We start from the raw sequence: 15,399 nt of genomic DNA, 5'->3' as shown, positions 1-15,399 counted from the left end.
AAGAAGGAGAAGGAAAGACATTAGTGAAACGGAAAAAATCCAAATGATACTAAAACTATGTCAAGATCATTTATTTTTCCTAATTCATCAGATCTCTTTAATAGGATCATGGATCGAAAAGCTGGGAGGGACCTGAAAGGTCATCCAGTCCACCCCCTCACTTTACAGATGAGGAAAATGAGGGCCACAAAGGTTTGGTGACTTGTCTAAGGTCAGAGGTGGATCTTGGACCTAGGTCCCTACAGAGCCAGTGTTCTTTCCACCATACCACACACGACACTTATTGAATTATTAATCCCCAATCATAAGCATTTCAATGGCTTATTGATGGGCTTATTTCCTTTTTCTCCTCCTCATACTAAACTAGAAAAGGCCTGAGGCAAAGTCAACCAAGATCAACATGCCTTCCACATGGGCCATCTCAGTTACTTTCGAGATGAGATTTTTCCTTTCAGGGCTTAGGGAAAGATGGGTCTAATATTTAGGTGACATTTTGTATATTAAATGTCTGAGCTCCTAATAATAAATTGAATCCCCAAAAGGTACCCCATTCCCATCCTACCATGTAGAACTCCATGCCTTCTTACCTGACTTTGTTTCCAGCAATTGCTGACTTTCTGTACCAGGAGTTCTTAACCCTGGAATTCATGAACTTGTTTTATTAATAACTGTATTTTACTATATTTGGTTTCATTTGTAACCCTATGTATTTTATTTTGTGCATTTAAACTATTATTCTGAGAAGAGGACCACAGGTTTCACCAGAAGGCTAAAACTCCAAAGATATTCCCTTCAGCTCTTATAAAAACCTCTACCCTATAAATTCTTACTAGTAAAGTTAAGAGTAAACATATAAACTAGCTCATCTCTGCCCCCACCTCCCAATGTTCATAATAACTCATTTTGTAGTGCAGTGGTATCTAACTCAAATACAAATGGTAGCTACCAAACCATGCATAAGGATCCCTGTGGGCTGCATATTGACTTAGAAACCACAAGTTAACATTATCTATGTTTTATTGTAATTTTATTTACTTTGTTAAATATTTCCCAACTAGATATTAATCTGTTTCAGACCATATTCTTGAATATGCTACGTATTTGACACCTCTGGTATGGCATATAAAGTTCTAGACTTGGAATTAGTGAGACATGGATTCAAATACTAACTCAGATAGGATTGTGTGACTTTGGACAAGTCACTATTGACCTCCCTGGCTTCCTTTAAGTCCCAACTAAAATGTCACTTTCTACAGGAAGTCTTCCCCAACCTCTCAATTCCAGTACCTTCCCTCTGTTAATTATTTTCTATTTAGGCTGTATGTAGCTTGCTTTCTATATATTTCTTTGTATGTTATCTCTCCCATTAGATTATAAGCTCTTTGAGGGAAGGGACTGTCTTTTGCCTCTTTTTACAACCCGAAGTACTTAACACACTACCTGGTACACAGCAGGTGCTTAATAAATGCTTATTGATTGATTGGGTCTCAGTTATATAAGATATGCAGTTGAACTAAATGGCTTCTGAGATACATTCCAGCTCTGAATCAATGACCCTCAGACCTCTAGCATTATCTCAGACAATATGGTGATATTAAGACTATACCAGTCTGAAACACACAACAAGTATCTCTACAGAATCAGGGAGGAAAAAAGCCTAACAGATCATTGAAAATCTAGAATAACCTTATAGGCCCAATTCCAGAATAAAGTATCAATCCACTCTGGCCTTGCCTCAGGAAACAGAAGAGAGAATATAAACATACTCACAGTCCATTGTTTTGCTCTACACTGGCCGCTGTCTTTGCCTCCAAGGCATTATTGAAGTTAGAGATGTTTTCTGATGAGTAGAGGTTGGCTGGGTTGTTGTATTGGGCAGTGATGATGCGAGGGGAAGCGCTGGATGCTGGGCTGGCTGAGAAAGGCATGGCGCTTCGGTTGTGGGCGCTTCCTATGTGCAAGACTTCCTGGACACAGGGGAACAAAGAACGAATCAGTTATGGAAACATAAAGGTATGGGAAGAGCAGAGGTGATCACGTGACGTAATATAAACAAAGACCCAGGGGTTCTTGGTACTAAATAAAATCTCTCCATGTATGGTCAATCACTCCGTACTTTTCTAGGGACTTGGACACATGCAGTGAAAATTCTCTTGTCTTGTCTCCTCATGGTGTTCAGGTGAACACCTGGGTTCTTGAAGACTGTGACAGCTGAATAAAAGCTCTCGTGGCTTTTTCTTCTTCTTCTTTTTTTTTTTTTTTTGCTTTTTTTTGATGAGGCAATCAGGGTTAAGTGACTTGCTCAGGGTCACACAGCTAGCAAGTGCCATGTGTCTGAGACTGGATTTGAACTCAGGTCCTCCTGACTCCAAAGCCAGAGCTCTATCCACTGAGCCACTAGCTGCCCCATCTGGTGGCTTCTTCTAAGCTGAGAATGCTCTGAGTCCGTGTCCAGAGACATATGCAGACTGTGGTTGCCTGAGGACCAGTCCAGCTGAGTACCAACAGGTGGGCCACTTACTCTATTTCTTTGTGTTCATTTATTTTTCCCAACCTTCCTCAATTGTGTTTCTCCCTGTTTCATGAGTCACCAGGATCACCTAGTAAGTTGCCCACCTGTTGGTACTCAGCTAGACTGTGTGATTTCATTGGCAGAGGAAACTCCCAGATGCAGAGCTTCCTTCACCAATGTGCAGATAGTACCTTCTCTGCAATGTATGGTCTCATAAAATTATTTAGGTCATTCAGAGGTTAAGTGACTTGTCCAAAGTCACAGACCCAATATATAAATCAGAGATGGGGCTTGAACTCAAGTCTTTCTGGCTCCAAGGCCATCTCTCTATCTACCATACCACCTCCTCCCAAACTAAAAAAGAAACAAAGATCATTTGCTATGATCTCTACCTTTTCCTCTGTTCAATACTATAATATGCCTCTGCATCATCCCCAATTCTTCTCCCCCTTTTCTCTGTTCTATGAGGAAGGGACGGTCTTTTTCTTTGACAAGGTCAACTTTAATATCCACTGATGACCAAGATTAATTAATCAATGAGCATTTACTAAGTAAGCACCTATCACTATGTGCCGGCCATGGTGTAGCGGAAAGACTCCTAGATTTGGAATCAAGGAGCCTGGGTTTACATCTTTGAGTCTGCAACTTAGCACATGTGTGACTTTAGGCAAATCATTTAACCTCTCTGGGCCTCAGTTTCCTCACCTGTAAACTGAGGCAGAGAAGAAAATGCAAACCACGCCATCATCTTTGCCAAGAAAACCCCAAAAAAGGTCATGAAGAGTCAGACATGACTGAAACATGACTAAACAACTACTGACCTGCTTGCTGCCCTGGACGCCCCCCCCCCCCCCCAAAAGAGAGGCAATGGACTAAATATACAGAATGTGACACAATTTTTGGACGTGGCCAAAATGAGAATTTGTTTTACTTGACTAAGTATATTTGTTATTTGTTTATTGGTCTTTTTTTTTTCAGTGAAGGAAGAAGAGAAAATAAATATTTATTCATTGAAAAAATAAAATGTAATGTTAAAAAGAGAACTGGAAAGATACAAAGGGCCCAGAATGTGAAGAACTTTTAATGCCAAATAGAGGTGTTTGTATTTGATCTTAAGAGATAATAGGGAGCAGCTAGGTGGTGCAGTGGATAGAGCATTGGCCCTGAAGTCAGGAAGACCTGAGTTCAAATCAGGCCTCAGACCAAACACTTGACACGTACTAGCTGTGTGACTTTGGGCAAGTCACTTAACCCCGATTGCCTCACTTAAAAAAAAAAAAAGAGATAATAGGAAGCCATTGGAGTTTGTGAGTAGAGTTTCATAAACCCTATGGAAGGAAGGAGAAAACTCCTAGAGAACATTTGGAGAAACAAGGATGAGAAAGGTTTCAGACCTCACCCAAGAGATTCTGGACAGCTTGGAAGGGAAAGCAACCCTACCCGGGCAGAGAGAACTTATCTTTCTGAAGGAAGGAGGAGAATATTTCAAGAACTCAAAAGCCTGAAAAAAATTTGCCTCATAGCTGCAGAGTATCATGGAGCCTAAAGGAGATGAAAGACACAGGAAACAGTCAAGTGTCTTTGAAGGTTAACAAAGAGCAGGCTCAACTGTAAAGTAAAATCAACAGGTGAATTAGGCCGGATGCTATGAGAACAGCAATGTAAAAATCCAACTTCATAAACAGTTACAGACTGCCAAGATATAAACAAGGGGTGGGGCAGAGGGAGGGAGATTAAACAAAAATGCTAAATCTGCATCATGTACTGAGTCTAGGAGGAAGTTCAAGGTTTTGATTAATAATCACTTATTTCTCCTTGGGCCAGATCTGTGATTTCATTAGTTTAGAACTCCCAGTATGCAACTCCCTCCACCAAAGCAGACCAGAGCTCTCCTACTACTTAAGGTCTCATATAGTTGCCTGGGGGTACTGAGAGATTAAGTCATTTACTGGGATGAGTGTCAGAGAGTGAACTTGAACCCAGGTCTTCTTGACCTTGGGACTATCTCTTTACTCATGCCACACTGCTTCTCTTAATCAAAATAAATAATGGCAAATAATTTGAAATAGTTGTGATAAAATATTTTATTTAAAATATTGGGAAACTAATTATAATAAATAAGGTTACTTTTGAATATGGAATGAAGGAAAACAAAAGTTTACAATCCAAAACAAAAAGAGAAAACAAAAAACAACCTGGTTTGATAAGAAGCTTAGAAGGCAACAGCAGAGAAGACAACTATTAATTCCCTAACACTTAAAACTTTAAATGTAAATGGGCTGAATTCTATTAAGAAGAAGAAGTCACTGACTGAATTTAAAAACAAAATCTAACAATCTGTTGCCTACAAGAGATGCACTTAAAGCCAAAAAATATAAGTGACTAAAAAATTAGGGACTACTAGTTTAAAGTCTAATTTGTCTCTGAGATGGCCATCACAGAAATCAGACAAAGCAGATCTTACAAAAAAATGAAACAACAACACTTGAAAATTGGAAAAGATACATTAAATGATGAAACCTAACAACATTGAGAATACGTGTTCCAGAAAGAGCAATGAAAACCTAAAAGAAAAAGTGACAGAAAAGCAAGAATGGGCAGAGAGAAATATAATTGAAATCAAAGACCTCACTTATCAGAATACCTCAAATCAAGTAGCCAAATTGTATTCATTTTAAACTTATAGTCCATCCAACCCTTCAATCTTATGATTCTGCTACATAAAACGCTGTCCCTGCCTTACTTTAAAAAAAATTGTAGTGTTAAACATTACAATGAATAAAGTTCATATACGGTGATAAATTAATAGCAGGCCAATGGGATAGACTGTCTGTAAGAGTACACAGATTAGTCACAAAAAATGAATTCCCAACCCCTGCTCATATTCAGGGACTTTAGTGTATAGAATCATCTCCTCTTGAACACTCTGGCTTCCCAGTTCACCAGCCTCAGGGTCCCATAATCCTACATCTTCTCTCTACTTCAGCTACACATGGAGAGATGGTCACATTCCAGATCTCACCATTGCCCATGACTGGGCTCCTTCCATGGTCCTAAAATCTGGAATCTTTCTCTGAGCCTTCCATCTCCCCCTGTGCCTCACTACCCATAAACTTCTTGATCCTCACTATGGCCATCAGCCTCCCCCATTTTTCTCTGTTCTACCAGTCCTACAAACTTGCCTTTGGCCTCATCCTCCTCCCTTCATAGTCTTAATCCTATGGTAGAACAGAAGAGTCTTCCTGATTGCAGTCCTGGCACTCTATCCACCATGGCACTTAACCGCCCAAGATGATCAACTGCTAAATCCTATGGCTTTTGCTCAGGCTCCATTCTACTTGACTTCCCTACTCTTGCTGATGTTGTCAATTAGCTTCCCCTCACAAATACCCTTTTCTACTTTGGCTTCCATGATACTTTTGTCTTTTGGTTCTTTTTCTCTCTGTCTCACTAGTCCTTTTTGATTTCTTTTGCAGGTTCATTGTCCGCTTCTTGCCCACTAAGTAAGAGAGTTCCAACCAGGTTCTCTCTTGGGGCCCCTTTTCTTCTTTCCCTTGATGATCTCCTCAGCTCCCATGGGTTCAATGATCTCTGACTTCCAAATCTATACGTCACACCCTAATCTTTCTCTTGAACTCTACTCCTGCTCTGCCAGCTTTCTCTTGGATGTCTCTGCCTAGATAGCCAATCAACATCTCAAATTCAACATGCCCAAAATGAATCTTTTTGTGTTATTTCTTTTCAGGGCACCACCATTTTTCCAGTCACTTAAGTTTCTGACTTTGACCTCTCCTTTTCTCCTTTAATGTCTGCAGCATTTTTCTAATTCTTCCCCTTTTCTCTACTCATACTGTAGCTACCCTAGTTCAGGCCTTATCACCCCTCACCTATACTACTACAATAGTCTCCTCATTGGTCTCTCAGTTTCCAATCTCTCTATAAGCCAATCTCTACACAACTGTCAAGGCAATACTCCTAAAACACAGGTCTGATCATGTTGCCGTCCTGCTCAAATATCCTCAGTGGCTCCCTACTGTCTCTGAGAAAGACTACAGACTGACCAGCCTAGCATTTAAGTTCCTCCACAATCAGGTTACCAACCTACTTAAATTTAACAATCTACTGGCCATCTCCATGTCATTGAACAGGCTGTCTCCTGTGCCTGTAATGACTTCCTCCTTAACTTTACCTCTTAAGAGTCTCAAGCTTCCTTCCAGGAGCCTCAAGAGCCACACCAGTGGTCTCTCCCTCCTCAAATGAACCTACACTTGCTTATCTGTGTCCATGTTATATCCCCAAATAGAATGGAAGCTACTTGAGGGCAGGATCTATTTGATTTTTGTCTTTGTACCCTCAGCTTTTAGCACATTGCTGGTCACACAGCAGACATTTAATAAATGTTTGTAAAATTGAGGGACAGCTAGGTGATGCAGTGGATAGAGCATCAGCTCTAGAATCAGGGGGGACTGAGTTCAAATCTGACCTTAGATACTTACTAGACATATGATCCTGGGCAAGTTACTTAATTCTGATTATCTCTCACCTCCCTCCATTCAAATTGAACTAAACCACAGAATTTCCTCCCAAAATGTACCCAGCTCTCATGGATTCACTACAAGTTTTTCCAAACTTTTAAAGAACCACTCATCTCGGGGCAGGTAGGTAGCACAGTGGATAGAGCACAGGCCCTGGAGTCAGGAGGACTTGAGTTCAAATCTGACCTCAGACACATAACACTCACTAGCTGTGTGATCATAGGCAAGTCACTTAACCCCATTGCCTAGCCAAAAAAAAAAAAAAAAAAGAACCATTCATCTCAACTCCGTGTAAGCTATTTTTCAAAATATAGGAAAGGATGATAAGTTACCTAACTCATTTCATGAGAAAAATTTGGTTTCCATGTCCAAACCTGAAAATGTCAACACTACAGAAGTGAGGTCAATCTCACTTATGAACATCAATGAAAAAACAAACAAACCCTAAATAAAATCTGGGTAAATATGATAAAGAGCTGCATAAAAGGGTGTTCCCCTATGATCACATAGGGTTTATTTTATTTTCAGAATACAGAACATAGTAAAAGAAAACTATAAACATAATTCATCATATCAAAATATATTTTTTACTTTATTTTTCTTGCTTTTTTGCAACCTGTCTAATATGAGGAAAAACATAATTCATCATATTAATAGGAAAATTTTAAAAAGATCTCAAAACATTACAGGAGATAGTGACTCAGGATAGCCCCTAAACAGGAAGTATTTGTTCACTTTTGCTGTCTGGTTAATCTTCTATTTCTACCAATCAATCAATTAATCAATAAGCTTAGAATGGGGAAAGAGGATGGACCTAGGATTTCATTGGTATCAGGAATTCCCAATGAAAATCTCTCTCTACCAATGTTAATCAATACCAGCTACACAACTTAGTCTTGCCTGGGGCACTGAGAAATTCTGTGCCTTACTTGGGATCATAACCAAAAGAAGGACTTGAACCCAGGTCTTTCTGACTCAGAGGTCAGCTCATTCCCCTATCCAGTGTGTCCTGTGGTCATTTAGTAAGCTTCTATTATATGCCAAACACTGAGATAGTGAGAGTACAAAGCCAAAAATAAAAGACCCTCCCTCCACTAGCTTATATTCTATGAGGAAATACCTGAGGGGATTTGCACATGTACATGGAGGGAAGGGAGAGACGGGAATTATAGATTCTCAATTTAATTTAACACAAGCTCACTGAGCATCAAGAAGACGGGCAATCAGAGAAGACTTTATACAGAGAGCTTGAGGTGTATTGAAAAAGATAGGAAGGTAGAGATTCTACAGGGGAAGAGGAAAGAACATACTAGACACAGAAAACAGCATGAACAAAGGCAGAGAGATTAGAAAAATGGGGAGTATTAAAAGGACAGAAGGCAGTCCCATTTGGCTTCGATATAGGCCAGAGTAAAAATAGGGAAATAGGAGGTCAAGTTGGAAAGGTAGGTGGCACCAGTTAGTGGAGGGCTTTTGGACTGGGCAAAGAGTCTGAACATTAGAGAGTCCCCGAAAGACTTTGAAAATTAATACGAGCCCCATCTCAGGGACTTATTAGCTGAGGAACCCTGGGGAACCGATTCAACTTTACTGGGCCATAGGTCTTTCTTCTTCAAATAAGAGGACTGGACTAGGAGGTCCCTTCCAGCTCTAAATCAATGATTCTATGACCAAAAACCTATTGTAGTGCCTGGCACTTAGTAGGCCCCTGTTGATTAATTGATTAGAACTAAGCATCAAGGAGGTAAGTCCAGCAGATGTGTGAAGGATAGAAATGGGAAGACCGGTTAGGAGGCTTCATTAAAATGATGGCAGTGAGGATGGAAACGAAGGGACAAATTCAAGATATTGGTGAGATAATCCCAAACTTTCCCCATCATATCTCCTTAGACAGCTCTCATGTTTCCTTATATCATTCTTCACAGTGTCATCTAATTAATAATAACAAACTAGTTAACAATTAAAAAAAGTTGTTTTGAGGGCAGGAATGACTATAATTTGAAGGGAAACATCATACACTCTAAGTTCCTTGAGAGCAGGAATTGTCTCTTTTGTACTTGTATGCCCAGTGCCTAGCCTAGCGTCTGCCTGGCATATAGTCATTGCTTAAATAAATGATTGTCGATTGATCGAATCTCAAAAAATATACTGTCTTCCTGGGGTACAAATCATCTGCATGTAGGGAATTACAAAAACGGTTGTTCCCAAGAAGTTATTCATAGAGTTGAGAACCGTTAGAGTGGAAGGACCTCAGAGATCACTCAGGGCCACTCCCTCTTTCTCCGGGAACTTGACACAGTTTCACACAATAATCAGGCTTTTACACTCATCTCTAGTTTCATTTCTCTTTTGTCTCTCCCCGAAGGGCCCTAGTAAAATCCTTCTACTATGTACTAACTGTCAAGAAAGTGCTTTGGGCTGTTGGAATGAAATACATTGGGTTGAAATACAACAGCATTGTCCACTAGTACATTCCAGGGGGATTTAGGGTGCCAGGAGGAGAAGAAGATGGAAGTGCCAGGAGTCTATTCAGAACGAGATACCATACAAGGCTGAAATAAATTAGCCAGGAGGAGATAAGCTAAAAAAAAGATTCTGATAACAAAGAAAGACGCAACTTCAGAATACCCAAGGAAGCTGTGTAGTACAATGGAAAGAATGCTAGATTTGACCATGCTATACTTACAAAGACAAGAAAGTTTACATTATACAAAGATCTTCAAAAAGGAAAAAAAAAAGAATGCTAGATTTGAAAGCAGATGACCTCTAATCAAAACCTGGTCTTCCTACTTACTATCTGTGCAACATCAGTAAAGCCACTGGGTCTCAGTTTCCTTAGTTGTAAGATGAAGGGCTGGGATTACATGCCTTTTAGGGTTCTAAATCCTATGAGATTCACATTCCTCCAGCAAAAATGGTGATCCTATAATCCTAAAATCTGGACACTTATTGAGAAAGTCAAGAGAGTAATTAGATGGAAGTTTTAGGAGTAGATGTTACAGGGAGGAATACGGGATGATGAAATCATAGGGACCAAGAAACTCAGCATAACATTTATTGAGTTGCTACAATGTGTCGGCCACCGTACTAGGCTTTGAGGATACAAAGAATGCCCTTCACTTTTACTGGCAGGACATAAAATGTATCCAGGTAAATAAATATAAGGTAGCTTGAGAAGAGAGGAAGCACTAACTGCTGGGAAGGAAGGAAAAAGCATTTATTATGTTGTATCAAACACTGAGGATACAAGTACAAAAGACAGTCCTTTCCTTCAAGGAGCTTACATTCTAATAGGGAGAGAGAAAAATTAAAAATATAGATAATATACATATAAAAATTATAAATAAATAAATAAAATATATAAACAATATATGTGTGGACTTGGTGGTTAGGCAAGGGAGTTTTGGTCTAAGAAGTCAAAGGGATGGTGAGAGGAGCCATAGGGAACTCAATTTCCTTTCCAGAAGCAATGGCGGTGTTGATTCCAATGCCATTCCCAAAGCAAGAGATGAGGGGAAAAGAGGAGTAATGCTGTGGCATGGCAGGAAGATGGTTGTGAAACGCAGTAAGGAAGGGACAGCCAGACTAACTATTCTCACCAACCATGCCAAAACAGCCAGAGTAGGCTGGGAGCTGGCAGTCTGGTAGTACAACAGTAGCAGCAGAGCAGGAAGAAGAAAGTGGTGCCTGAGCTAAACCTTGAGGGAACCAAGGATCCAGGAGGCAGAAGTGAGGAAGGACTGTGTTCAAGGCATGTAGAAGCAGCTAAAGTGGCACAGTAGATAGAGCACTGGACCTGGAATCAAGAAGACCGGAGTTCCAATCCTGCCTGGGACAATTACAAGCTGTATGACTGGGCAAGTCATTTAACCTCAGTCTCCCTCAGTTCCCTTTTCTGTAAAATGGGAACAATAATAGCATCTACCTTACAGGGGTGTTGTGATGATAAAATGAGACAGTTTATAAAGTACTTTGTATACCTTCAAGTGCTATTATAAATGCTAGCTATTATTATCGTTATTATTATTTACAACCTACGTAAAGGCATGGTGATGAGGGACAGAACATTGAATTCAAGGAGTAACTAGTAGACCAGTTCCACTGGAACACAGGATCAAATCATCATAGATTTAGAGCTAAAAGGAACCTTACAGGTAGAATCCAACCCCTTCACTTTACAGATGAGGAAACTAAGGCCCACAAAGATTATTAAGTGACTTACCCAAGGTCACACAAGGGTGGTAAGCGGCAAAATCAAGATTCAAACCCAAGTCTGCTGACTATAAAACCAGCAGTCTTTCACTATACCACATTGCCCATGATGGACTGCATATTATGTAAGTCTAGAAGGTATCCTGAAATCCTTGTATGCTCTTGTCCCATAATCTGAGAGCCGGGGGAAAGGGCTAGAGATTACTGGAGTCCTATTCTTCTACCTAAGTCCTACCCAGATGCTTTACTGAAGGATGGAGGCAGCTCTGGCTCATCAACAGCTATTAAAGCATGGTGCCTGGAATACAGTGGATGCTTAACAAATGCTACTTATTAATTGATTGGCAGGTTCTACCCAGCTGGAAAGTCTCCATGGTGGGCTGCCATCCTTGTCTAAGGACCAGCCTGTTGTTGTTGTTCAGCTGTTTCAACTCTTCGTGACCCGTTTGGGGTTTTCTTGGCAAAGATATTGAAGTGGTTTGCCATTTCCTTTTCCAGCTTATTTTACAGATGAGGAAACTGAGGCAAACAGGGTGAAGTGACTTGCCCAAGGTCACACAGCTAGTAAATGTCTGAGGCCAGATTTGAACTCAGTGAGATGAGTCTTTCTGACTTCAGACCAGGCATTCTATCCACTACCGACACCTACCCATCCTGGCACCAGAAGACCTGGCTTCAAATCCCAGTTCTGTCACTTACTATCTCTGTGACCCAAAAGGAAAGTCATTTCTCTCTAGGCCCTAGTTCCTTAATCTAAAAAATGAGGTTAGATCAGCAGATCTCTAAGATCTTTTCTAGTCGTAAATTCTATGATTATTACTATTAATAATCTTTCCTCTTTAAACATCTTGTATAGAGGATGAGATAAAGTTTGTAAAGTGCTTTGTATACCTTAAAATGCCATATAAATGTTAGCTATTATTTATATTTTTTTAAAATTTATACAAATTTATATTTTTGTTGCAATGGAGATTACATTGTTATAGAAAGAAGCTAATTAAGCACCTAGACTATATTCTATGTACTCCAAGAAAGGGTCTCAAATTCAAACCATGTTTTTGTTAAAGTTATCACACTGATCTATTTTTATGATCTAAATTAGTTTTCAGTTTATAAAGACTTGCCAATCCAAGTATTCATTTGCATAAAGGGCTCATAATATTCTTTGGGTTATTAGGGGGAAGAACTGTAGCCAGGCTAATACTCTGAAACTTTGAGATTCCTATTTTAAATCACCAATTCAGTCATACCTGGATTATAATTACCTACTATGTCTAAACTACCTTATAGGCCCCACTGTCCACCTAGTGGCAGCTATCAGAATTGCAAGCATAGTGCCAGGAAAGAAACGACCAGCTGCTAATCCATCACTCACCGTTTACTGAGCACCTAGGTAAACAATAAGCATTGTAAACCCACCACTATGCTTTCTGTACTTACTCCATAAATCTGTCTTCCTTCAGTCATTAAATAAGCCTCATTACACATCAAACTAGGTAGGGATGACCCATAGATGTCATCAAATGAGTGCTGAGGCAAACAGCTGCTAACTCTGCCGCCCTCCCCCACAACCTTCTAGAAATGGCCAACATCTGGATCAAAGAAGAGTTGGTATTGAGGTGAGGTTAGTGCTGCCATCAACACTGCTGTAGGATTGTCTAAGCTGACCTATCCTTTGGGAGGTTCACAGGGGGTGGTGGCAGGGAAAGGGAGGCAAGTTTCTGAAAAGTGGATAGCATTTTGGTTCTGTTGGCCTCACTCTTTAGTGTCTCCCCCCCAATCCCTCCCCCACACCCAGGTTTGCTTGGCCTGGTCTTAGCCAGGAGTTCCCAGGACGTGTTTGCATGTGGGTGTCTGCAGTTAGGCACTGTGCTGTTCTGAGACCCAAATACCACATCAAAGGAAGATCTGAATGATAATGATGGATCCCACAGTGCTAGTCTTAGAGGTAGGTGGTGTGGTATCTGATGCTCTGAAATGTGAATAAAATCCCTTGACCCTAAAGAAAAGGGATCTGTTTTTAACATACCTAAAGCTGAATTTCACTTTGATTACTATGTACCCAGCCAGAAAAGGAGTACTTTTGCAGTCTACATGTTTTAGGGGAAGGGGATCTTCCTGATTTAAACAAATGCAAAAGAACTCTCTTTGGCAAAAACAAACAAACAAACAAACAAACAAAATCTCAGCAATGTTTAGTCTAGTCTGGGTTCCTATGAAAGTAATAAAGTTCCCTTACTTTAATACAAAATTTAGACCTTTATTTTTCAGACTGGTTGTAAGCTTCTTGAGGGCAAAAACTATCTTTACTTTTCTTTAAATCACTCCATGCTTAATACAGTGTCTGGCACATAAGAAGCACTTAATAAATGCTTGTTTATTGATTAAGTTCCTACTGGGCAATGGATCAGGTGATTGATAAGAGCATTTTCACCCATTTCCAGCAGGATAAGAGGCGGGGAGGAGCCCCATAGCTCTGCCTTCCTCTTATTCCTTCACCTGTCATTTACAAATCTACAGCCAGGTGAGTGGAGAGTTTTGCTTAGTCGATACGGTGAACCCAATGCTGCCATCCCTTCCACAGCAAACCTGCCTTTCCTCTAATTTCTCCTTCCCTCCCCTTTTCATTTTGACCCCCAGCAGCACAGCAGGATGCATGGGGTTGAAGGACAGCTCTCATTTGTCCTGGAGCCAACATTTCCCCCAGAGGAACACACTCATGATCGTAATAGAAGTCAGTGGGATATAGAAGTCGATGTATCAAATTTCACATTGTGAAATTAGTCCAGTATGGCAGGAATGTGTCTGTTTCACATATAAAAGAAGTATCTGTCTACTGATGTGTGCATTGCCCTTCCCAGAACTCAGGAACATCCCAGGGCTAACTTTTGCATCAGGGATGATGTAATTGTTTGGGCTTTCTATTTATCAGTCTCCAAGGAAACTCAACAATGACAAGGAAATAAAATGACTCTCATTTCAGATAAGGTGGGGTGTTGGTTAGAAATATATAAAGTAACAGGTCCCTATCTAAGCTATTTTATTATGTATAGACTCTGATCTCATTCAAACTTTTTTTTTCCTTAATAGTTGGAAGGGGATTTTGTAAAGTTAATGACTATGGGAAGTATACCACCACAAGTGAGTACTTGAACTAAAAGAAGAAAGTCCTCAAATTAGAAAGTAACATATGGGATATCTTTGTTCTGGATACTCATAGGTTCCTAGATTGAAAGTTGGAAGAGACTTTAGAGTCCATATAGCTCAACCCCCTCCCTTAATAAATGAGGAAGTATAGTCCTAATTTAACTTCCATGGATGTGTTGTTTAATCTGATGATTTTAGGCACACGAAGTGAATAGCATAGAATACTTCTCTGTAAGGCTTTCTATTTGTATGAAGAAAGGCAGTGTGGCCCGAGGGCAGAGACAGCTAGCAGTGGGGTCAGCATAGGGCTTTGCAGTCCCACCCCTGCCGCATACTCGCTGTGGGGCCATACACCAGGTCTTAAGACTCTCTGTACCCCAGGCAGCTCTAAAGTCGATCCTCCTCAGAGGTGGTAGAAATTCCCCACACTAATAAAATCTGAGGTCTGGATCAAAAAAAAAATTTGTATGATATTAGCCAGAATCCCTGAACTCCAGTGTGCTTTAAAGACTAGACAGTCTTTGTTATCTGGCATCTACATAATAACTCACATATAGTGCTTTAAAATTTGCAAAACATTTTACATATACTTTATCATTTGACACAACCCCAAGAGGTACATAGGGAAATAATTACCCCCATTTTACAGATGAAGAAGCTGAGGCTTAAACATTTATAGCAGCATAGATTTATAGTTGAAGGGGATTTCAGGGGTCATCTAGTCCAACCGCTTCATCTTATAGATTAGAAGTGAAATGATTAGCCCAAGGTTGTAATTATCAGAAGCAGGTCTTTGGAGTCCAGAAAGAGTGCTCTTTCTATTGTACCACACTAGTGAGGTGACTTGGAGATAGGAACTGAACCTGGTTCTTCCAGGCTCCAAATCCCTTATCCACTACCCCAAGCAGCCTCTAATTTTTCTTAGAGTGTTTGTGTCAGAGAATGAAGTCAAAGAAGTAGAATGATCCTTAAAGAGAATATGGGAATCCTCAA

General features: G+C 40.1%; 1 protein-coding gene across 1 annotated transcript in view; it reads right to left on the bottom strand.

The window, feature by feature from the left end:
* PDLIM1 (PDZ and LIM domain 1) overlaps positions 1-15,399 on the bottom strand; it is a 36,507-nt gene that overhangs the window by 20,599 nt on the left and 509 nt on the right. Inside the window, exons 2-3 of the mRNA XM_027858127.1 lie at positions 10,647-10,734; positions 1,771-1,967 (exon numbers count right to left, since the gene is read on the bottom strand). Of these exons, the coding sequence (XP_027713928.1) occupies positions 1,771-1,967; positions 10,647-10,734 (285 nt within the window). The remainder of the gene's footprint in view (positions 1-1,770; positions 1,968-10,646; positions 10,735-15,399) is intronic.

Source organism: Vombatus ursinus, unplaced genomic scaffold, assembly GCF_900497805.2.
Source record: "Vombatus ursinus unplaced genomic scaffold, bare-nosed wombat genome assembly UNPS02000749.1, whole genome shotgun sequence".
Taxonomy (NCBI): Eukaryota; Metazoa; Chordata; class Mammalia; order Diprotodontia; family Vombatidae; genus Vombatus; species Vombatus ursinus.
Note: the sequence above shows the minus strand (reverse complement) of the source record. Positions and strands in the feature narration are given on the sequence as shown.